General features: G+C 42.4%; 1 protein-coding gene across 1 annotated transcript in view; it reads left to right on the top strand.

Moving 5' to 3' along the window:
- The first annotated feature begins 1,507 nt into the window (after positions 1-1,507).
- The window catches only part of RTN4RL1 (reticulon 4 receptor like 1), a 281,906-nt gene continuing 256,785 nt past the window's right edge, over positions 1,508-26,628 (top strand). The window contains exon 1 of the mRNA XM_073667682.1: positions 1,508-3,115. Within this exon, the coding sequence (XP_073523783.1) occupies positions 3,085-3,115 (31 nt within the window). The 5' untranslated portion in view covers positions 1,508-3,084. The remainder of the gene's footprint in view (positions 3,116-26,628) is intronic.

Here is a 26,628-nt window from a genome sequence, read left to right on the forward strand (position 1 = left end):
CAGTACTGATAGAGACAGCCAGGTATAAAGATCTAGAGAGCAGTGCTGATAGAGACAGCCAGGTATGAAGATCTAGAGAGCAGTGCTGATAGAGACAGCCAGGTATAAAGATCTAGAGAGCGTTACTGATAGAGACAGCCAGGCATGAAGATCTAGAGAGCAGTACTGATAGAGACAGCCAGGTATAAAGATCTAGAGAGCAGTACTGATAGAGACAGCCAGGTATAAAGATCTAGAGAGCAGTACTGATAGAGACAGCCAGGCATGAAGATCTAGAGAGCAGTGCTGATAGAGACAGCCAGGTATGGAGATATAGAGAGCACTACTGATAGAGACAGCCAGATATGGAGATCTAGAGAGCACTACTGACAGAGACAGCCAGGTAGGAAGATCTAGAGAGCAGTGCTGATAGAGACAGCCAGGTATGGAGATCTAGAGAGCAGTGCTGATAGAGACAGCCAGGTATGGAGATCTAGAGAGCAGTGCTGATAGAGACAGCCAGGTATGGAGATCTAGAAAGCAGTGCTGATAGAGACAGCCAGGTATGGAGATCTAGAGAGCAGTGCTGATAGAGACAGCCAGGTATGGAGATCTAGAGAGCACTACTGACAGAGACAGCCAGGTATGGAGATCTAGAGAGCAGTACTGATAGAGACAGCCAGATATGGAGATCTAGAGAGCACTACTGACAGAGACAGCCAGGTAGGAAGATATAGAGAGCAGTGCTGATAGAGACAGCCAGGTATGAAGATCTAGAGAGCAGTGCTGATAGAGACAGCCAGATTTGGAGATATAGAGAGCACTACTGACAGAGACAGCCAGGTAGGAAGATCTAGAGAGCAGTACTGATAGAGACAGCCAGGCATGAAGATCTAGAGAGCAGTACTGATAGAGACAGCCAGGTATAAAGATCTAGAGAGCAGTACTGATAGAGACAGCCAGGTATGAAGATCTAGAGAGCAGTGCTGATAGAGACAGCCAGGTATAAAGATCTAGAGAGCAGTACTGATAGAGACAGCCAGGTATAAAGATCTAGAGAGCAGTACTGATAGAGACAGCCAGGTATGAAGATCTAGAGAGCAGTGCTGATAGAGACAGCCAGGTATAAAGATCTAGAGAGCGTTACTGATAGAGACAGCCAGGCATGAAGATCTAGAGAGCAGTACTGATAGAGACAGCCAGGTATAAAGATCTAGAGAGCAGTACTGATAGAGACAGCCAGGTATAAAGATCTAGAGAGCAGTACTGATAGAGACAGCCAGGCATGAAGATCTAGAGAGCAGTGCTGATAGAGACAGCCAGGTATGGAGATATAGAGAGCACTACTGATAGAGACAGCCAGATATGGAGATCTAGAGAGCACTACTGACAGAGACAGCCAGGTAGGAAGATCTAGAGAGCAGTGCTGATAGAGACAGCCAGGTATGGAGATCTAGAGAGCAGTGCTGATAGAGACAGCCAGGTATGGAGATCTAGAGAGCAGTGCTGATAGAGACAGCCAGGTATGGAGATCTAGAAAGCAGTGCTGATAGAGACAGCCAGGTATGGAGATCTAGAGAGCAGTGCTGATAGAGACAGCCAGGTATGGAGATCTAGAGAGCACTACTGACAGAGACAGCCAGGTATGGAGATCTAGAGAGCAGTACTGATAGAGACAGCCAGATATGGAGATCTAGAGAGCACTACTGACAGAGACAGCCAGGTAGGAAGATATAGAGAGCAGTGCTGATAGAGACAGCCAGGTATGAAGATCTAGAGAGCAGTGCTGATAGAGACAGCCAGATTTGGAGATATAGAGAGCACTACTGACAGAGACAGCCAGGTAGGAAGATCTAGAGAGCAGTGCTGATAGAGACAGCCAGATATGGAGATATAGAGGGCACTACCGATAGAGACAGCCAGGTAAAAAGATCTAGAGATCAATAGAGACAGCCAGGTAGGAAGATCTAGAGTACAGTACTGAGAGAGACAGCCAGGTAGGGAGATCTAGAGAGCACTACTGATAGAGACAGCCAGGTAGGGAGATCTAGAGAGCACTACTGATAGAGACAGCCAGGTAGGGAGATCTAAAGAGCACTACTGATATAGAGACAGCCAGGTAGGGAGATCTAGAGAGCACTACTGATATAGAGACAGCCAGGTAGGGAGATCTAGAGAGCACTACTGATATAGAGACAGCCAGGTAGGGAGATCTAGAGAGCACTACTGATATAGAGACAGCCAGGTAGGGAGATCTAGAGAGCACTACTGATATAGAGACAGCCAGGTAGGAAGATCTAGAGTACAGTACTGAGAGAGACAGCCAGGTAGGGAGATCTAGAGAGCACTACTGATAGAGACAGCCAGGTAGGGAGATCTAGAGAGCACTACTGATATAGAGACAGCCAGGTAGGGAGATCTAGAGAGCACTACTGATATAGAGACAGCCAGGTAGGGAGATCTAGAGAGCACTACTGATATAGAGACAGCCAGGTAGGAAGCGATAAGTGGAGAAAGGTAAAGAAAAGTGGGAGGAGAAGAGAGGGAGTGAGGAAGGCTGGAGCACAGACAGATACATTATACACAGGGAGAAGGAAGGCAGGCTCTGTCTCTTGTCATCTCTGGCTGTCTCTGGCAGTCTCTCAGCCCTGGCACAGTTACTGGTGACAAGGGGCTCAATGACTCTCCTTAGACTCTTTTCCCCCAACACTAAGGGGGTGGAGAGGTGTGAACAATTCTCAGCCAAAAAGGGGGGCGTCTTCCCCCCCTAAATACCCAGAGGATAGACAAAACTGGGAGAAGGAGAAGGGCTCCATAGCCAGCGGTCTACCCCAGCGCTGCTCCGGGACAGCCATCGTCTCCAGCCGTCGTCCCAGGATCTCAGCGGAGAGCAGGGCTCCGAGGACACCGACCGCCCGGCAGCAGCAGCCGCAGACTTCAGCGGAGGCTCCGCGCTGCCTCCCGGACTGTGCCCGGCTCCCGGATTGATCGTCTCTTCGGTGGGACACTAAGTAGAAGGGAACACCTGGGAGGGGAAGGCTCCGTCTCTGCCTCTCGGATTAAGCTGCTGTCTCTCAGGAGTGCCCGCAGGAGCCAGTGCCCGAGATGCTGACAGGTGGCATCATGCAGCGCACAGGTAGGACCCGGAGTGGATGCGGGCAGGGACCGGAGATGGCACAGGATGCCCGGGACGCCTCTACACTTTACTTTTCAGCTGTAGGCACCTGGTTTACATGTAATCCACAAAGCACACATGGGTATAAGTGATATGGGCACCACTGGCACATCCTGTACACATCACACATAGGTGTAAGGACCATATGTGCCAGGGGTACAAGTTATACACCCATCACCCATACATATAAGTGCCATAGGTACTGGTGTTATATACCATACAGGCATCACTTATATGTATATGTGCTATAGGTACCGAGGTTACACGTCATACACTCACACAGTATAGAGGATAGGCGCTATATGTGCTACTTATTATACATGTATCTGTAAGTGCTACAAGTTACATATGTTACTTAACGTTACCTATCTCACATGCTGTATGTGTCTGGGTTACATCTTATACACACATACATACCTATTAGTCAGACACAAGTCATGTTATACACACATACATACCTATTAGTCAGACACAAGTCATGTTATACACACATACATACCTAAGCGCTATATGTTACATATTATACATGCATTGCACATATCTGAGTGCTACAAGTAATGTTACATATGCGACATGCTGTACATGATATATGTGCCTGTGTTACATGCTATATACACATACACTGATATAAGTGTTATAGTTGGCAGTGTTAAATATTATACACTCACTACTCATGCCCATAAGTGCTATATGTGGCAGTGTTACATATTATACACACATCACACATATCTTTAAGAGCTATATGTGCCTATGTTACATGTTAAACACATACATACCAGTCTTACAAATGCCAGTGTTAAATATTATATACACCTCACACATATAGATCTATAAGGGCTATATGTGTCAGTGTTACATATTATACACACACATACCTATAATGGCTATATATGTCAGTGTTACACATTGTACATACATACCTATAATGGCTATATGTGCTACTGTTACAATTATACACATCACATATACTTATAAGTGCTATATGTGTCAGTGTTACACATTATACATACGTCACACATACCTATACATACTATATGTGTCAGGATTACACATTATACACACATCACACATACTTATAAGTGCTATATGTGTCAGGGTTACACATTATACACACATCACACATACCTATATGTACTATACGTGTCAGGGTTACATTTATGTTGTAAATTCTGTTGAAAAGTCCTAATGGCATACCATACATGTGGCACTGGTGCTTGTCTTACATAGTGTACATATAGCACACATGTGACACTGGAGCCTGTCTTATATATTATACATATAGCACACATGTGACACTGGAGCCTGTCTTATATATTATACATATAGCACACATGTGACACCTGGAGCCTGTCTTACATATTTTACATATAGCACACATGTGACACTGGTGCTTGTCTTACATATTATACATATAGCACACATGTGACACTGGTGCCTGTCTTACATATTATACTTATAGTACACATGTGACACTGGTGCCTGTCTTAGATATTGTACATATAGCACATATGTGACACTGGTGCCTGTATTACATATTATACATATCGCTCACATGTGACACTGGTGCCTATCTTATATATTATACATATAGCACACATGTGACACTGGTGCCTGTTTTACATATTGTACATATACAACACATGTGACACTGGTGCCTGTATTACATATTATACATATAGCACACATGTGACACTGGTGCCTATCTTATATATTATACATATAGCACACATGTGACACTGGTGCCTGTATTACAAATTATACATATAGCACACATGTGACACTGGAGCCTGTCTTACATATTATACATATAGCACACATGTGACACTGGAGCCTGTCTTACATATTATACATATAGCACACATGTGACACTGGAGCCTGTCTTACATATTATACATATAGCACACATGTGACACTGGTGCCTGTCTTACATATTATACATATAGCACACATGTGACACTAGTGCCTGTCTTACATATTATACATATAGCACACATGTGACACTGGTGCCTGTCTTACATATTATACATATAGCACACATGTGACACTGGTGCCTGTCTTACATATTGTACATATAGCACATGTGACACAGGTGCCTGTCTTACATATTATACATATAGCACATATGTAGCACTGGTGCCTGTCTTACATATTATACATATAGCACACATGTGACACTGGTGCCATTCTTACATATCATACATATAGCACACATGTGAAACAGGTGCTTGTCTTACATATTATACATATAGCACACATGTGACACAAGTGCCTGTCTTACATATTATGTATATAGCACACATGTGACACTGGAGCCTGTCTTACATATTATACATATAGCACACATGTGAAACAGGTGCTTGTCTTACATATTATACATATAGCACACATGTGACACTGGTGCCTGTCTTACATATTATACATATAGCACACATGTGACACTAGTGCCTGTCTTACATATTATACATATAGCACACATGTGACACTGGTGCCTGTCTTACATATTATACATATAGCACACATGTGACACTGGTGCCTGTCTTACATATTGTACATATAGCACATGTGACACAGGTGCCTGTCTTACATATTATACATATAGCACATATGTAGCACTGGTGCCTGTCTTACATATTATACATATAGCACACATGTGACACTGGTGCCATTCTTACATATCATACATATAGCACACATGTGAAACAGGTGCTTGTCTTACATATTATACATATAGCACACATGTGACACAGGTGCCTGTCTTACATATTATGTATATAGCACACATGTGACACTGGTGCCTGTCTTACATATTATACATATAGCACATATATGTGGAAGAAGCAGACATGTCCATGCAGTTTGGATCTCCCTTACAGACAGTATGTGCCATAAATACCAGTCTGACATATTACCCAGACATCACACATATGTAATGTGGACGCACTGAATCTCACTGTCCTAATGCTGAATAATTCATGTTGCTCAGAAATATCTTCACATCTCTTGATCCAGAAAGGAATAGATTGCTTGGCCCCTGTGCCCCCCACAGCACTCCACAGCAGACATTCTTACTACTGTGTATCGGAATTAACCCATTGTTTATGTGAAATGTCTGAAGTTCTTAGAGATTGGGGGCCATGTCTGACAGTGAAGAGGCTGGGCAGGGATAATTAACACATTCCTGCTGTTTTCAAAGTGCAGAATCATTCAGATCATTGAGAGGCTCAGCTCTAGTTGACTGGTTGACTTCTCATCACCCATGAAGAATAGCAGGGGGTGTCATTATAATCATTATAAGGGGTTCTGTGCTTGTCCGTGATGCTTGTGTAGACAGATTTGGATGGGGTTATAGCTGAAATCTTTCTGTATACGTAGATTCCGTATCGATGATTGATAGCTAGATTGATGATAGGTGCAGTAGATATATAGGTGATATATGGAATAGACATAGAGAACTTATGACACACGGGCAAATAATATCAAACTTCTTGAAGCTTGCACTCGCCGTATCCATTATAACGTTCCCCCGGAAACTGTGGGATAATAGTGGCACTATAATTTGGATACAATAGATTTACCTAGATGTTTTAACTGTATGCCCACATAGTGTGACTGTTCTCTGTCCTTTTCTCTCCCCTCATTCCTCTCTCCCTCTAATAGTAAGTGCCAACTTTGCACCTGACATTCTTAAGTCATCTGTGCCCCGATTCTAGCTTAATTCCCCTGTCTATGCCTATGACCCCTATGTTCAGTCATTTGCATAGTTGTACCTCATTTATTATTATTAATCCAGCATAATTTGTACTAGATAAACTTTATGACCGATTCTGGAGTATGTAGTATGGAGTAAGAAGTGGACTATGGTTCTGGAGGATCTGAAAAAGAGACAAAAAAAGAAAACCAGTTTGCCTCTTGCTAGCCTAAAATGGCTAGTTAAAGGGTAGAAATCAGATTCAGATGCACAGAAAAAGTAGATAAAATAGACTTTAGGATTGAGGGTCCCTTTAAGGTACTGTATGAATAACAAACTTAAGTTGTCAACTGTTACTACTACTAACCAAAGTCTCCCCTGGAGTGTCAGAGAAGCGGGAATCCAATTGCTCCACTGCAGCACTTGTATTCATCTATCTATCTATTTCTGTATGAAATATAGTTCTGGCATAAAACGCGTTGGGTTTTATTATTCCAGGCTACTTATTGAGATCTGTACCTGCGTGCACTGCAGGATCGTTGTGCTGTCTTGCAGACTGATCAATAATTCATAAAGGAATTTAGGGTTATATTGCCTGAATAATAAGTTGCTTTTATGTCGGTGTCCTGGGAAGCCTCACACATAACTCCAGGACGCTAAACAGCTGGTACTGGGCTGTTGTGCTGGTGACGGAGTTGGGGTGGCAGTTGGTCACAACTGGGCGGTACGACCAAGTCTGGAGATAAACACATTATCCTGGCATTAAAAAAAATGTCAAATAGAAGAAAACAGATGGTGATGTAATTCCCTAAGGGAGCAGGGACATTACAGATTAGCATGGATCACATCAGCAGGTTATTAAAGGTGTGAGAGACATGCTGCATCTTGGAGGAAAAGGACTGGGAAGTGGGTACGAAGCAAGTGTCTGAAATGATTTTTCCAAACCATCTCCTGAGGACAACTCAGTCAGACCTAGTTTGTGTAAAAAGCCCTGTATTAACCCTGAGATGACTAGCAGCCGGGGAATTACGTGCCTACGTTCAGGGAGCGATGGTGTTAACAGGCTTCACACTTCATGAGCTGCTTACACTAAATATGGCTGTGCTCCGTAGGATGGGTTTATGTTAAAACGAAGAACGTGCTTCCTAAAAACGATATGCCCCATAACTTTGTTGAAGCAAGCATTTCAGAAGATGTGTTTGTGCCGAGAGAGGCACAATACCCGATAGGAGGTACTTCTAATGCTCTTCTTGTCAAGATCTGCTACAGCTGTAGCTTCATATGGAATTTTACCCCCTAGGAATTGCCATTTATATTATATATTTGCTGCTTCTATACCCAGCAGAGTTGAGCAGGTCATTCCCCTTTGCCTTGGTGTCAAGGTGACAGGTTACTGGAAAAAATAATTCTTCTACTCACGAATGAGAAAACAATAATAATAATAATACGATGGCGTTTCTCCAGGGTACTTCATTTCCTCTCTATAACCTATAGTTTAATATTTCATCTTGCCCAAATAACTCTGAAGCCGTGCCATATTGACTCCATCCTTTAGAGGAAGACTTCAAGTCTACTGTACTAATCAAGCGAGATCTCCACTCGCAGTTTGATGCTTTCCCTCCGCTTGTCCTTGAAGAGTGTTCAAGGGCATAAAGCAGCCAGAAAAGTGAACCCTTGGAGGCCTCCATTAATGGGAACATTGATTCTTTAAAGCCTTTCAGTCTTAACAACTGCTTAATATATGATGCCATATTTTTATGCAGAACATTAACTACAGCGTTTTAAGGTATCCACCAAGGTGCTTCTGCCATTGCAATGATTTCTTCTCATACAGATCCCCCCTCCCAGAAAACTATTCATATGTGAAATTGATAAAGGAAATGGACTCGGCATATTTTGACAAGTCAGTAGTAAGCATGGAGCAAGAATACTAAAGCTGAACAAAATATATCTTTTATCTAATTTGGTGTATATTGTAGTAATGGTCCGACCAAGACATTTATATATGTATTCAGTACACAGGGGGATAACACCCCCATGATAATATTTAACGTTATCTCCAGAACTGTGGATCCATATAAACCTGAGCTGAGCTATGGATCCATGTTCCAGCATTTCAACATACACAGATTTTTTAAAATTCAACTAAACAATGTGACCATTGGAGAAGTGCCAAAAAAGCTCACTTTAAAGTTTTGGCTAATTTCTATTTACTAACACTTCTTTTTATAAACTACTGTAATTGGTAATCAGCGCTTTTAATACAATGATCAATTTTGTGTTAACCGTTTCTAATTAGTATTATTACATTATGTACATTGTATATCAAACTGCGGATTCAAGACTCCTAGGTATTTCTATGCTATATTACTAGCTAGTGCACTGGGCTTCATTCATTTGTTGTGTCACTATGCGCTTAAGATGAGTTATAGGGCCATAGTTGTATAGCAGATAGATGGGAAGTAAGATAATCTAAGGCATTATTTGATATGTCTTTAGTCTCAATTTTTATGGTTTCAAATCACTTGGGTGTAAGCTATGGATTATGTGATATCTATTGATCAATTGTTTCATTGTTCACTTTCATAGTTGAAGGTTGAAAGAAATCACAAGTCCATCGAGTTTAACCTATAACTAGGGACCCGAACCCCATTGAAATTTATGGGGACCCGAACTTCGAAGCTGGAAAAATCTCTCTCTCTCCTCCCTAACTTCCCCTGGAACTTCCAACATTAAAACTGACTTCTGGGAGAAGTCTGTGTTCTGAGTTCACCACCGGACACTGAGTGTCCGGTACAAACCACGAACTTTGACATTCGAGTCCGCTCATCTCTCAACAACCCAACAACAACAACTCATCAACCCAACAAGTTAACCCAGAGGCAGGCAAAAACCTTATGAGCCAGAAGCTAATTGCCCCATATTTGGGCAGGTGCACAGCACCGTATTTTCCGTCCAAGTGTGAGCTGACAAAACATTGGATCGCACTCGGGCCAATGTTATTCTATTGGGCTGTGCACTGCATCCCAGCCAGTCCAAGGAAAAAATTCGTAGCATGTCCGAGTTTGGATATATTTGGATCGCTCTCAGCCATGCAAGTGAATGAGTGCGTGGAAAACATTGGACTGCACTAGGATGACATCCAATTTCCGCACACTGACACAATGGAGAAGATGGAATCAGATCACACTATGCTGACACTCTGATCAAATCCTGATCAGAGTTTAATCAGTGTCATTTGCAATATCGGCCCGATTCTCTCCTAGAAGAGAATCTATGACCGACTGACCCTGGCCTTAGGGAAAAAAATCCTTTCCTACTCCATGTATGGCAACTGATTGCACAGTCTATCTATCTATCTATCTATCTATCTATCTATCTATCTATCTATCTATCTATCTATCTATCTATCATCTATCTATCTATCATCCAAAATCCCAAAAAAGTGGGCAGCACTCCAAAGTCAGATGGTGAGAAAATGGATTTTAATCATCCTATGCAAGGTTTTGGCTCAAGATGGAACAACCATTCTCTGCTATTTTGAGCCTAAACGTTGCATGTGCTGATTAAAATCCATTTTCTCACCATCTGACTTTGGAGCTCTGCCCCCATTATTTGAATGTGTGTACAAGAGATTTTGGTGATAACATTGGGGGGCTTTGTGCCCATATTCCCATCAAAATTGTATTTTTTTTTCTTATCTAAATATCTATCATCCATTTATAGAATAAACATATATCTTTTAATATCTGTTATCCCTTTTCATGTTAGAGAAAATCAGCAGTGGTTAAAATAGTTCTTTATAAAGACTAAATTGTCTAATTGCCTAATCCTGGTTACGTGCACGTTTTTTTTTTCAATTCCCATGTGTCTTGAGTAATTAAATGTAGTGTTGAGTGTTGCTAGGAACAAGGCAGGATAAACAGGTTAGCACTTTCCTATAGATTTCAGTTTGCAAATCTATGCAGATTGACAGCACTGGAACATTAAATGTTAATTTGCATGACATTGGTGGCTGCAGGCAAAGCGCCGGGTATCCATAGATTTCCTTAGTCACATGTCTATTTTTCCTGGCATATGAACACAGGCCTTAGAGCAGTGTAGTTACAATGTCCTGCTGGTTAATTCTCCGCCTGCTCGGTGTCTTCAGGTCTTATCACTGTATCTCTCCCAAGACAGAGCGCAATGTGACATGTGAAACGCATTCATCTGCTTGTACTTCCTTCTCTAACATATGTTAATAAAATAATAACCTCTTCATTTATTTTAAGGAATGGGGGTGGGTTGGAAAAAAAAGTTGATGCAGACTAGCTGATTGGTAAAAACCAACTTGAAGCCTTTGGGCAAATTGGGAGTCTTAAAGTTGCATCTTGTTAAGCAGCGAGTGCCAGCCCGAGCTTTGTTAAGTGGCAGTGTAATTAATAATTTAAAATTTTGTAGCTGTCTTTCATTAGAATTTATCTGTACATCAACCACAAAATCAGTCAAACACACTCATTTATAAGTTAATGCAAGCTCTGAATTATTTAGTGAGAGTTAGATCAGGGCTGGGCTGCACTCTCTCGCCACACTGTCTCTCCTCTGGGTTTAATGGTTCCCAGTAAATGGTGTGGGCGGAAGGGAGGGTTGGAGAGAATTTTGCTTAAGGAGCAGCAAGGAGTCCCTGTATTGTCTGACAAGAGATCTGCTTACAAGAAATGTGCCATGAAGCAAGAAGAATCTGACGCAGAGTAATATCGAAAAAGGAGAGATACAAATAAGGAGTATTATAAAGAATAACAAAGTGCAGTACTACTACTGCCATGCAATTTTATATTCTAAGGCTGGGGTCACACGAGCAATGTCTCATGCAGGAGAATCGGGCAGACTATGCTAATGACACTCAGCTCACATTCTGTCAGCGTTTGATCCGAGAGTCATCTGAGTGTGATCCGATTCTCCCGCATGTGAGAATCAGAGCACAGGTGTGGAGAAGATGGAGAACTTAATTTCTCCATCTTCTGCATGGTCCACGGATGTCGTACTGCACTCAAATGACATAAACTTGTATGGGTGCAGGTGGTCCGAATTCTTGAGGCACTCGCAGCATGCTACAATTTTTTTTTCATGCCGAATTGGTCGGTAGAAAAAAGTAGCAGATCTGCACATCCCCATAGTGTAATATTAGACCGTGTGCTAGCCGATAAACCTTCTGATAGCTCTCTGCTGATGTACAGTATACGCTCGTGTGAGTGAGCCCTAATACTAATGATGTAATCTATTGTAATAGTTCAGCTCTGATATCATCATGTCAGTTTTTAAAGAGTGGAATGTAGCTATACAGGGTTGCTGTTGTAACTTGCACGTCAAGAATAGTGGTGCGAAAAGTGCAGAAGTATGTATTTTATATCAATCAATATAAGAATCTTTCTCACTATACAAATGAATATTGCATTGCTTTAATGTATATAGATGTTATGTAGCATGATGGAGTGAAGCGGAGAAGTGGAGTAGGGGTAGTAAGAGGTTGGTTTTAGGTACAGTATGCCAGAGTGTCATATATATTGTCTGTGAAGCTTTACTCTCAACTGTGACTTTTTGCTATATTGCTAGTGCTACACCTATATTTTGCCATCTACAGGTGCATCTCACAAAATTAGAATATCATCAAAAGTTAATTTACTTCAGTTCTTCAATCCAAAAAGTGAAACTCATATATTATATAGAGTCATTACAACCAGAGTGATCTATTTCAAGTGTTTATTTCTGTTAATGTTGATGATTATGGCTTACAGCCAATGAAAACACAGAAGTCATTATCTCAGTATATTAAAATAATTAACAAAAAACAACTGCAAAGGCTTCCTAAGCATTTAAAAAGGTCCGTTAGTCTGTTTCAGTAGGCTCCACAATCATGGGGAAGACTGCTGACTTGACAGATGTCCAGAAGGCAGTCATTGACACACTCCACAAGATCCCAGAGTTCCAATTTTCATTTGGAAATCAAGGTCCCAGAGTCTGGAGGAAGAGTGGAGAGGCCACAATCCAAGCTGCTTGAGGTCGAGTGTGAAGCTTCCGCAATCAGTGATGGTTTGGGGAGCCATGTCATCTGGTCGTGTAGGTCCACTGTGTTTTATCCAGACCAAAGTTAGCGCAGCCGTCTATCAGGAAATTTTCGAGCACTTCATGCTTCCCTCTGCCGACAAGCTTTTTGGAGATGGAAATTTCATTCTCCAGCAGGACTTGGCACCTGTCCACACTGCCAAAAGTACCAATACCTGGTTTAAAAACAACAGTATCACTGTGCTTGATTGGCCAGCAAACTCACCTGACCTTAACCCCATAGAGAATATATGGGGTATTGTCAAGAGGAAGATAAGACACCAGACCCAACAATGCAGACGAGCTGAAGGCTGCTATCAAAGCAACCTGGGCTTCCATAACACCTCAGCAGTGCCACAGGCTGATCGCCTCCATGCCACGCCGCATTGATGCAGTAATTGATGCAAAAGGAGCCCCGACCAAGTATTGAGTGCATTTACTGAACATACATTTCAGTAGGCCGACAGTTCGGATTTTAAAAACATTTTTCAAGCTGGTGTTATAAAGTATTCTAATTTACTGAGATAATGACTTTTGTGTTTTCATTGTCTGTAAGCCATAATCATCAACATTAACAGAAATAAACACTTGAAATAGATCACTCTGTTGGTAATGACTCTATATAATATATGAGCTTCATTTTTTGTATTGAAGAACTGAAATAAATTAACTTTTTGATGATATTCTAATTTTGTGAGATGCACCTGTATCTATCTATCTATCTATCTATCTATCTATCTATCTATCTATCTATCTATCGATCTATCCATCTACAATTCGAAACATAAAAAAGAACTGTACTGACACAGAGATGATGTGGGTTGTATATAAGGGCCTAAACTCATGAATTGGAGAGATCCATTTAGTTTGAAGATACCAAGGTCAACATGACTTTAGAATATGTTCTTTGACTTTTATAAGTCACTTGTTATACACTTGACATCTAGATCTGACAGAATAGTTATTTAACTAGAAATCAGAAATAGATAGTAAAGATCAAATTGTAATTAAAATATATAAAATAGTAACAGATTTTGCCTCCGAATTAACCTATTGCCAAAAAATATCAACCAGAGACCATTAATCAGGTAATAAAATGAATGAACTGGCCATGGTCTGATTATTTGCTTTTGACTATTGTTATATATATTTTATTCTTATCTTACAAAATATCAGCCTTATTTTTTGGCTATTATTATTCAGCTATATGAATAACCCTTACAACTCTTTCATGTTTTAGAATTGTATTTTTATCTGGAAAGCTCCGTTATCTTGGTTCTGGGCTGACCCATAAAATCCATTAGTTTGTATGGTTCATTTTTGTGAATCCCACCCAGAGATTAAGGTAGGAGAAAGCGAAAATGTATAAACCTGGGCAAGATAAGATAGAAAACAGAATAACCTAGCCGAATGGAATAAGAATAAGATACGCAAACAGCAAAAAAGTAACAATACTGAGAAAATAGAAGAAAGATGAATGTGACTAAATGGGATAAAATGGAAAGTGTTAGGAAAAAAGATTTAACAAGAACTAAATGGACACTTAGGAAAATTCAATTCAGACTTTTTCCTGCCATTTATACTTTTAGCAGCCGTATTACAAGTCATGTTTTGCTTGTTGAATATGTTAAGGGTTTGATCACTGTAAAAAAAAACAACAAACCAGATTAAAATACAGGAGAAATCTGAGTATAGAGTTAGTGGGGTGTAATTATGGTGGAGTGGGGTTGGCATCATGAAAAAATTAGGCATGTTACAACACACAGGGCAAAAGACCTACCGACAAAAATTTGGGGAATTAGAGATGGGCGAGGGAAAGGAGTAAGTGGTTTAGAAGTAAACATGTGAGGAATTGTTTATAGCTCTAGTGGTCTAATGAAAGATCGCTTTATCTTGTCTGCATTGCTGCTCATCTGATGATATCTTGAATTAAACTGTCCTTTTCAATTAGGAGAACAAGGTGCTTACCGATGTTAGTTCCGATTCTGTTTGTAGTCTAGATGTTGTCAAGAGGAGTTTTAGAGTACAGAAAAATACCACTTAGCTCCTTCATGTCATATATCGGCTTCGAAAATCAATTTGTGACTGGTTCAAATTAATTCTGTGAATTTGACTAAAGACGCAACATGTTGCTCAAAAATGATGAAAAATACAATACCGTTGATTAAGAAAAGATAGTTTCACAATAATCAAGTGTCACATTAACGTAATAATTAATCCAATTAAATGACCGGCTCTTTAAATGGGTGTATATGATAGATGCACGCATGCAGGCGACCAAGACATGGCTGTGATACTGTCAAAAACCACAATTTAGCACGCTGTCCGGGGCAATTTTCAAATCGGTAATGCTGTTTACATGCAAACTTGTGGGGCCATTAAATAATAGATCCTTAATGGCAAAACAGTTTGACAGATAAACAGTAGATTTATCTGAAAAACCTTTAACAATCATTTTTTAAACAAAATAAGCTGATCAGTTGCTTTCCAGCTGCTTGCTATATGTATATCCAAATAATACTTAATTGTAAAGGACCCTCAAACACACATAGATTGATTTGCCCCCAAAAATCATTAATTTGTATTGATCACCCCAAGATTAAAGTGGTTATCCCTTAATCAGCATTTATCGCCCATCTACAAGATGCATGATAAGTGTATGATAGCTGGCTCTCCAACTGCTTGTACTTCCATCGATTACAAGGAGAGTCCTATAGATCCACAGTAGTAAGTGATGGTCACGCATGTGCACTACTACTCCATTCAAATTGAAATTTGGCTCCCCTGTTATCAGGAAAGTTGGGTGTCCCAGTGGTCAAACTCAACCCAGTTGTACATTTATCATCTGTTCTGTGTAGAGGTACATATTGATAAACACTGTTTTTGAGATAAGCCCTTTAGTAAGTGATGGCACACATGTAAAAACAATTATTGGTAGGAAAACTGTTACTGATTAGCTAACATAAAGGTGTTGTCTCGTGCCGCTCACTTCTGCATCGGAAAGTTAGCGGTGCCGAAGATGTTGAGTCCCCACATACCTGCCAGGACGCGTACTCGATCTCATACACGATGCATGCTGAATGTGCACTCTCCCGGAAGGTATGTGAGGACGCGCCGCCACCGTCGTTGACAGACAACACTTTCAAAGTTTAAGTCCACAAATTGTCTCTTCAGAGAGGAAGAGGACTAGAACTCTAGTGCGACCTACAGGAAATAGAAGTCCTAAAAGTCAACATCGACTCTCTAATGAGCCTTGTCATATGACTTAGAATAAAAGCCAGAACCAGAATCTCAGTTTGCAGACACTGTGTTTTGGGATACTGCCCCTCGTCAGTGCAAAGTGTGAGATCTGGTTTGGCTGGGTGAGAGGTGTCTGACCAGTTTAAGTCCAAAATTTACCATTTTGTTTTTTAATCTAAATTCTGTGCTAATAAATTTTATAGTAGATCTTTACAGGGGTGCACTACATGGCATCACCTGAGATTGGGTAAATTTCATTACTGGTTTAACAATACCCCTACTTGGCAGGTTTTGGTCAAATTTTTATGACTACTACCAGCTATAGTGCTAAATTGCTCCTGCTGATAAATTTTGCTGCTGGTGCAGATAATATTTTTGTGTGTAGCTGTGGTTTGCTGGTTGGTATTGCGGCTTTTTACTACTGTTTTAGATATTGCTTTTCAGGGACTCTTCTATTGTTCAAAAGTAACCTTGAAATGAACAATAAATCTCACTATATCTTTGTTCAATTTTCTGATCTCTTCTAGGATCATACACAGTTTAGCGCATTTATGTTGACAATGCTTTTTTCATGAATATTTAGATTCTGTGTTAATTTTAAAAAGGAGTTGGCAGCACCTACCCACCTAAAATATTATGCTACGACTTTAGTGGGTTACTAGATCCCCGCTTCTAAGAATCATACTAAACATCATTTTATCATTCAGTAAACATTTACTACACCTACACAAAGTGGGGGCTGATAGTGTATGGTTTGAACAGCGAACATTATGCTTATTAACTCTCTAGGATTTAGGAAGGAAGCAATAAGACGTGGCGCAAAATAAACAATGATTCCTATAAAATTAGCAGGAATCTGAACCACTTTTAAAGCTTTAAGGGGTTGTTCAGAATTAGGAAAACATGATTGTTCTCTTCCAGAAACAGCACAATACCTGTATCTGGTTTAGTACTGCAGCCTAGCTCCTTTGAAGTGAATTGAAAGAAGCAGCAGTACCATATACAACCTGTTGGCAGGTGTGGCACTGCTTTTGGAAGAAAAAGTCATGTTTTCCTTCATTCTGATTGTAACAAAAATAGTTCTAATATACAGGGTGGGCCATTTATATGGATACACCTAAATTAAATGGGAATGGTTGGTGATATCAACTTCCTGTTTGTGGCACATTCGTATATGGGAGGGGGAAAACTTTTCCAGATGGGTGGTGACCATGGTGGCCATTTTGAAGTCAGCCATTTTGGATCCAACTTTATTTTTTTCAATGGGAAGAGGGTCATGTGACACATCAAACTTATTGAGAATTTCATAAGAAAAACAATGGTGTGCTTGGTTTTAATGTAACTTTATTCTTTCATGAGTTTTTTACTAGTTTATGACCACTTACAAAATGTGTTCAAAGTGCTCCCCTTTGAGTTGGATTGTCAATGCAACCCTCTTCTCCCACTCTTGACACACTGATAGCAACACCGCAGAAGAAATGCTAGCACAGGCTTCCAGTATCCGTTGTTTCAGATGCTGCACATCTCGTATCTTGATGGTATGGTGTGGTACATGGGGTACAAAGATAGTGGGGCCATTCTTCATCAGTGGAAACCTCAATGCCACTGGATATCTGAAATTGCTACATGATGATGTGTTGCCCTCTTTATGCACTGAAGATGGCACGTTCCCTGAGTTTTTCCAACAAGATGGTGCACCACCACATTATGGGTGTCAGGTCCGAGCATTCCTACATGAACAGTTTCCTGGAAAGTGGATTGGTCGTCGTGGGCCAGTTGAATGGCCACCAAGGTCTCCCGATCTGACCCCCTTTGACTTTTATCTTTGGGGTCATCTGAAGGCAATTATCTATGCTGTGAAGATACGAGATGTGAAGCATCTGAAACAACGGATACTGGAAGCCTGTGCTACTGGCGCGCCCCCTGGGCCGTGGGTTACTCGGTAGCCGGGCCAGACGGTGCTGGGCATGTTACGGTAGCAGTGACCCGGTCCGTGACCCAGGGCGGTCAATTAAAGGAAAAGGTAGAAGGGGAATAAAGTTCTTATATATATTGTTTGTGACGCCACCTGTGGTATGCGGCTATATGGAGCCGCCGCTGTGGTGCAGATTCTATGGAGCTGATGGTGATGCAGCAGAGTTGGTTCAGCTCTCCGCAGGCAGAGCTTAGCTCCAGGGCAGGATGTAGTGATACTATAGGGTAGATGTGGTTGGTGCGGTGAAATGCAGGTGATGGCGCAGATAATGACCAGTCCACAACTTAATGGCGGTTTCCTCTTATCTTTACTTGCGGTTGTTAAGCAGACCGGGGCACGGGTACTGGCTGGTAGTAGAGGTCCAGGCGGCCTGGAAGCAAGTTGGGAATCCACCTCACCAGGTGAAGTTGTAGGTCTTCCCTCTGCGCTAATCCCTTTGGCCCTGCTGTTTGTAGCTGTGCTGCGGCCCTCGTCCCTGAGTAAAACGTCTGTTCCTCACCTGTATGGCAGGCAGCTCAGGCCTTCTTGGAGTGCCGCTCCCAGGTGGCGGTGCTGGGTCCTATGGTGCTGATGAGCCTCTGGGCGTCTGATGGGGCCAGGAGTCCTGCAGTCTCCTGCCCTCCGGTTTCTGCTGCTGGGCCTTCAGTGCCCCACAACCTCAGACTCCGGTGTCCGATTCTTCTGCGCGTCCCTCTGGGGTAAGCTGACTTACAGCCCCCTTCCCCAGGTCCTTCCTCGTCGCTGTCCTGTCTTCAACTCCTCTCTCTGACTCTTACTAACTCTGCCTCCAGATTCCAGTTGCTAAGGAGAGGAACTCCCCTTTCTGGTCTGGAGCCAGGAAAGTGTTGTATGCTGGTATGCCTGATTAGGGGACCCCTCCTTGCTTCCAGGCATGGCATCACCCCCTGTGAGGGAGGCAAGGCCACTGTGGCAACCGGACCCCTGGGGTGCCACACTAGCATTTCTTCTGCCGTGTTGCTATCAGTGTGTCAAGAGTGGGAGAAGAGGGTTGCATTGACAATCCAACACAATGGGCAGCACTTTGAAAACATTTTATAAGTGGTCATAAAGTTGTAAAAACTCATGAAAGAATAAAGTTACATTAAAATCAAGCACACCATTGTTTTTCTTATGAAATTCTCAATAAGTTTGATGTGTCACATGACCCCTCTTCCCATTGAAAAAAATAAAGTTGGATCCAAAATGGCCGCCATGGTCACCACCCATCTGGAAACGTTTCCCCCCTCCCATACATATACTAATGTGCCACAAACAGGAAGTTGAAATCACCATCCATTCCCATTTAATTTAGGTGTATCCATATAAATGGCCCACCCTGTATATGACGTACCGGGCCGTAGTACTGTGCAGTTAAAATAAAAAATAAAACCTGTTTTATACTGTGAACTTCCATTGGATACAGGACTAAGTAACCCAGTGTTGGTGGGGCTTTACAACTGCTCTCTGTAGCCACATTTTTTGAGATTTTAGGAAACTTAGGGCCATTAAAGTTGGGCAAACCGACCAATTTCGGTGGGGCAGACCAGCTGGAGCTTCCTGACTCTCCCATAACAGATGATGGTGGGAACGAAGGATAAGTCATCTTGAAAATCACACCTAATCTTGAATTTTAAGGGTGGTTATGCCACCACCAGAGGTGACCAGCAGCAGCTTGCTCTCTTCTTCCCATTAAGAACACATGCATGGTCAGCTATTGAAGTGTATATAAGCACTTTTAAAGGAGCTGTCCACTCTGGGTAATTTTTTTTAAAATGGCTGACCTGTGATAAACTGGTCAGATGGTGTTGTGCTACTGGGGATTCCTATCAGTCTGTGAGGGAACCTACAGCAATTTAACATGGCCATTATGGGGGAAATAAAGTATTCATTGAAATCATTAGGATGCCCATGTAATGCATGGACATGCGAGCTCTCCATACAGGGGGACTCTGTGTACTTTATGCTGGATAGGGTACCCAACTTCTCTGACCTCAGAATTGACTAATGTGAGAATGGGTTTTTCAAAACCAGATAACTCCTCTTTTTGTGTTGATTAGAAGTATATCTGTAATAATAATATACAGTAGATAGAAAGAAGCTCAAATCAGCCAAACAGAGGCTCATCTGTAGACCGAACTGTCTCAGGGTTTTTGCCCTGCTCTGTACTGATGAGGGGCAAAAACCCCAAAACGAGGGTTGTGGAGTCAGTAAGCCAAACTCTTGATTCATCAATTTCCCTGACTTCCAACTCCAACTCCGAATCCACGACTCTGAGTCTGACTCCAACTCCACAGCCCTGCCCATAACAATGCTTTCTGCAGATAGGTCTCTATTTTGAGCTAACTTTGAATATCTATTTTCCCATGAAGCATTGCCCTTAAAATAAGTCTCTATACCGAGGTGGGTTTCTTCAATGAGCTGGTATTATTCCTGATCTGCGGCAATATAGGATAGAAATAATAGTACTTGGTAGCCTGCTGCATACCCATAAATATTGGTACCCTATTGTAATTGTGGTGTTGTTATGCAGACGAAAGGAACTCCAGAAGGCCACACAGAGATGCTGGATGGTAGGTTTAAACAGCCATACTTTTATTCTCCTGCTTCCGTTCCCTTCTCCTGCCTTGTCCCCTCCTCCCCATTACATCATCGTTACTAGGCAGAAACTGAAACAAGGATAACAGCCAACCAATCACAGATGTAGTAACAACATCACATCTCTCCTCTTCTCACAAAACAAAACAACAATAGAACTGGATAACGGTTCAAAAATTCACATTAGTACAAAGGTTTTTTTTTTTCTTTTTACTGCAGAACATAGTCCAAGAGGTGGGCTGGCGGTCTTCGATTTGCCCTCGCTGGATAGCGGTGAGACATCTCAGTCCCAGATGAACTTTCCGAGTCCTCTGAGGTATCCTCCCTTGGAACTGCTGAGCTCTGGGGACCCGGCAGGACGTCATCGCCATCTGCCTCGTCTGTTTCTGGGATATAGTCACAAAGTTTTTTAAAATGTGACACGTTCCTTGTGACCTGGCGACCGTGATCTTGAGCAGTGACCATGGTGCCTTTGACTTCTGTGACCTGAAAGGGTTCAGGATAGTATCGTGATGCAAACTTGTCACTAGGTCTTAATCTTTTTACAAGGACCCAATCTCCCACCAAAACTTCCGGCGGCTTGCAACGATGACTGCTCTTATCTGCATACCTCTTCATCTTCTGTTTGGATATGGCATCCTTAGTAGCAATTGGTGTTTGAACAGGACTCAGCGGAACGCTCGGGAGTTTGACACGCATAGGCCTGTTGAACAGCGCAGTGGCGGGTGGTACCCCGGTAGTAGAATGGGGTGTAGCTCTGTACTGTCTAAGAAATCTGTGTAGCTCTTGCTGTAAATCCTTGTGCTCCATGGTAGCGATCCTCAAAGTTTTGTTGATTGATTGCATGAACCGTTCCACTTCACCATTGGCCTGAGGCCAGTAAGGAGTTATTTTCCTGTGAGTGAAACCCAGATAGGTTGCGAATGATCGAAAGTCTGTGCTATTAAAAGGTGGTCCATTGTCGGATTTCACTGTTTCCGGTATGCCATATGCCGAGACGATCTTGTCTAATTTTGGTATAACAGCCCTGGCAGAGGTTGTCGAAACATGTTCAATGACTGGGAACCTCGAATAGTCATCCATGACAACCAGCAGATAGGAGTGATCCGGTAAAACACAGAAGTCAACACTAACAGCAGTCCACGGGCCCTCTGGCAGGGGTGTCATTTGTAAGGGTGCGCGTCTATGGTCAATTGTAGTTGCTTGGCAAGGTATGCAAGTTTCAATAAGTGTCTCTACTTTTTTGTCTAGTCCTGGAAACCAGACTTTCTCTCTCAGTAATTGCTTTGTTTTCACCACCCCTTGATGAGCCTCGTGGGCCAGATCCAGTACTCTGCTTTGAAGCTTCTGGGGTATCACCAGCCGATTGTTACGCAACAGTAGATTCGAATCTGACACGGAGAGAGCATGTCGTGCATTAAAGAAAGCTGTCAAGTAGGTTGTTTGATCTGGTGTTTGGAGGCGGGCTTCAGCAAGAAAATTGCTCCAATTTTTAGATCGAACAGTCTCTATAACTAACTGAAGTTGGTGATCGGAATCCACCGTTTGTTGTATTTCCTCCATAGTCATGGCTTTTGGCACAGAATGTGCAACAATAAAATTGATATGTTCCTCTGCAAGGATAGTTGCTGGGATGTCGTCCTTGGTAGTTTGTGGTGTTAGGTGTCTCGAGAAGTAGTCTGCCGGATTACCAGCTCCTGCCTCGTATCTCAACCGAAACTGGTAGTTCTGTAGGCGGAGCAACCAGCGTTCAAGTTGTGGGGGAGGATTTGAAGAATGTTTGTTGAAAAGCGGAATGAGCGGTTTGTGGTCACTTATCACTGTGAATTTATGTCCCATAAGGTACAGATGAAAATGAAGGCATCCCCATACAACCGCAAGAGCTTCCCTTTCAGTTTGTGAATAGCGTTGTTCTGTCTCTGTTAAGGCTTTGCTTGCATAGGAAATGGTAGAGACATTGCCTGCTTTGGACACTTGTGTGAGAATTGCACCCAGGCCCACCGGACTTGCGTCCACGATCAGCTCGGTGGACTTTAGAGGGTCAAAATAGGCCATGACGGTGTCGCCAGTTAGACTTCATGGAGTCGGATGCTGCTTGGTGTTCAGTAGTCCATGTCCATGTCCAAGGAGTGTCTTTTTTCGTGAGTAGTCGCAGGGGTTCGGAGACCGTGGCCAGATCAGGTATAAATCGTCCACAGTACGTGACTAGTCCTAGAAAACTGCGAACCTCTGACACATTTTGAGGTTGGCTAGCTGACTTTATGGCAGAAATTTTCTGAGGATCTACTGAAACTCCTTGCTCAGAAAAGATTTATCCAAAGAAGCTTAATGACTTTTGGTTAAACTCACATTTTGACGGATTGACAGTTAGATTGCAGGCTTGCAGTCTCTGAAACACTTGCTCTAAGTGACTGTCATGCTCCTCTTGGGTTGTACCATATATAAGAATGTCATCACTGACTCCTGCTATTCCAGATAGAACCTGACTGATAACGTTCTGAAATATTTCTGCCGCAGATGAGATACCAAAGTTCAACCTCTTGAATCGTCGTAAACCCACGTGGGTACTAAAAGTTGTAATGTATATGGAATCTGGATGCAACTCAAGTTGATGATAACCTGATTTTAAATCAATTTTAGAGAATACTTTTGCACCATTCAGGTCTGCGAGAATGTCATCAATAGTGGGCGTGATGTGCCTTTCTCTTTGAATAGCCAGATTGGCATGCCGCATATCCACACATAGCCGGATTTTACCAGGCTGCTTTGGTTTTGGTGCAACAACAATGGGCGATACCCAAGGGGTCGGGCCTTCAACTCGTTCAACAACATCAGACGCTTCCAGATCTTGCAGTTCTTGCTCCACAAGTTTGCGGACATGAAATGGGATGCGCCTGTGAGGTTGAACAGACGGCTGTATTGACTGGTCAATATGCAATTTTATCTGAATGTCTTTTAGCTTACCGAGACCTTTAAAGAGATTGGGGTACCTCTGCATGATGTGTTGGGCCGAAGGACCCGTGACGCTATTGACCAGGTTGACCAGACCCAGAGATATAGCAGTACTGCAGCTGAGAAGCGTGTCTGCGGAGCACTCTACTACATATACAGTGTCGGTGATGGACTTCCCGTCAGCTGCAAGTTCTGACTGAAATTTGCCGCACAGGGGTAGTGCCGATGCTGAACCATAAGGAAAAATCTTTAGGCTAGTGCTTTGTAGAGCAGGTCTGTTCGGGAGTCGGCTATAGACTGCACGGCTGATGACGTTTACTGACGCCCCCGTGTCTACTAGGGCTTCCACCAGACTGCCATTTATCAGGATAAGTCGCCTTGGACTGGTAAGTGCGTGCAGTGTTTGAGATCCCTCTGCAGTTACTGAGAATAGATAAGTACTGTGAGGCTCGTCAGTAAGCTGCAGCGTTTGGACTTTTTGTGACCTGGGTTGTACTGTGGGATGAGGGGATTGTGGTTTGGATCTACACACTTTTGCAAAATGGTTTTGTTTTCCACAATTATGGCAGGTCCCCCCTTTTGCTGGGCAGATATTCTGGTGAGGATACGACCCTCCGCAGTTGTAGCAAGTTGCCCCCTGCGTACGAGGCACAGGCGGTCTCTGTGTTAGCTTTGCTATACAAGATGGTGCTTCCGCCTCGCACTCAATGTTCTCTATGAGTTTAGCTTGTTTTTCGGCGGTATCATTTACACGTGCTGTTTCAAGCAATTTTGCTAAAGTCATGGTGGGATCTCTGAGTGCTTGTCTCCGTAATTTAGAGGAGATGCAGCCTTGTAAAATCTGCATTTGGATCTCTTTGTCGACATCTGCAAATTCACAGTAAGCTGCAAGGTGCCGTAGTCGGACATGATATTCATCAATATTTTCTGTTGATGACTGCTTTAATTGTCTAAACTTGAAGATTTCAAATGCCGCATTTCTGTGTGGGGAGAAGTATTTGCTTAATGCTGCCTTGCTGAGCTCATAGTCTTTGTCTTCTCCAGTATTAGGCAGAGTAGTGAAGATATCATAGACTTGTTCCCCTGCATAATGTAATAGCATGGCTTTCTTCCTGGTATCATCTGATATGTTCATGGCTTGTAGGAATATATCAAAACGCTTCAGCCATTTCTCCCAACATGCTGCTAGGTTAGCTGGGGACTGATGTACATCAAAAGCAGGGAAGGCAGGTAAACAGGCCATTGTTGTAGAGCTGAAATACCTTTAGTTGATGATGAACGCTTCCTCGTCGCCAGTTGTGGTGTTGTTATGCAGACGAAAGGAACTCCAGAAGGCCACACAGAGATGCTGGATGGTAGGTTTAAACAGCCATACTTTTATTCTCCTGCTTCCGTTCCCTTCTCCTGCCTTGTCCCCTCCTCCCCATTACATCATCGTTACTAGGCAGAAACTGAAACAAGGATAACAGCCAACCAATCACAGATGTAGTAACAACATCACAGTAATGAAATACAATTTGATTGGTTTTCTTCTCGGCGGTTTGGCTAATATCAAGAGTAGCATCTGTTCTTATCAGTGGTTAGCTCGTAGCCATTGATGTAGATAGATACAGTAATGTACAAGGGGTGGAAGCATCTGGGTGTTCACAGGTGGCTTATGAAGACATCTGGTTTGGTGACCTCATCCCCCAGGATCGATACCATGGGCCGAGTAGTCTGAGAGCCCAAGATGCATAAGTGCCTCGGGATTTGTGACCTTGAGAAGCCTGAACTTACTGGATGTTGGACCTCAATTGAGTTTTAGGCACTTTTACAGAACTCTTCAACTTTCTTACTTTTGAGCACACTCCATTACTGAGAGCCTTTTTGCTAGTATGTGTAATTTTTACATTAATAAAAAGTTCAGACAGTATTACCCTATAAAAACCTTCGCTATTTATTTTGATTGTTTTTTCATTATGTGTGTCATACTTTTCCCTGTGTGTCCTTGTTATGAGGATTTTTCAGAGTTTCCCTTATGGGTTCTCTCTTGATCAATCTCGTGTAAAAGATGTGGCCATCAGGTTCCGCTTCACCTGCAAACCCCTGGCACTTCTCCTTCGGGAGGAGGGCCGACCCAGACTGAGCTCTTGGTTCCACTGATGGTATCCCAGGTAGAGAGGTTGGGTGCACAACCATCTCAGCCTAAGCTTTGGCGAGGGGAAGCCACTGAAGCCTGGGCCTCGCTGTGGCTGTATGGTCCAGAAGAATGGGAAAAGGTTCATTGGAAATCCTTTACCTTTCGACTCTTCGGCAGCAATAGACGGTATCTCTGTGCATTTTTTTGTGCCACTCAGGTGGAGAGCACGATCTCGGGCTAAAAAGCAGAATACAATTTGGTTAGTTTCTGTGCTGTTTATAGGGTTTATGATTACTGATTTGCAGACCTTCTAATGCTTTTTTAAAGAAGTTCTGTAGCCCTGAAGCTGCAGGTGGTAAATTGTTCTATATAAGAAGACAAGAACGTTTTACTAATTTATACTGATGACGAGTGACCTTATCTGCAGTGGAAAAAAATGAATCTCTGTTTTAGATGGTTGGATTTAGAAATAACAATATGCCAAGCCCTCCACTCCAGATAGGATTAGGTTTCCAAGGGAATCTTTACCTTACTGTAACAGCCTGCCTCACCTCAGCAGGGATAGCGAATCACAAAGCCGAGCTCAGATTTAGCTGCAGGTTCTGGGTCACTCGCTTGCTTGTAATGTTTTGCTTGAATGTAGAAATCTTGTTTCTGATGTGAAACTAAAGAGTCACAAATTGAGGCAATGGACTGAGTCAGGGATTTCGGCAGACTACAGAAGATTGGTAGAACACAGGCTTGAGATGATATGGAAACATTTCAGTTCTCATTAATAAAAGTGATCTTGTTGTTCGACCAAATCCTTGTTGTTCGCGTGGACA

The sequence above is a fragment of the Phyllobates terribilis genome, unplaced genomic scaffold, assembly GCF_046119375.1.
Source record: "Phyllobates terribilis strain yellow unplaced genomic scaffold, ASM4611937v1 Scaffold_2__4_contigs__length_985480577, whole genome shotgun sequence".
Taxonomy (NCBI): Eukaryota; Metazoa; Chordata; class Amphibia; order Anura; family Dendrobatidae; genus Phyllobates; species Phyllobates terribilis.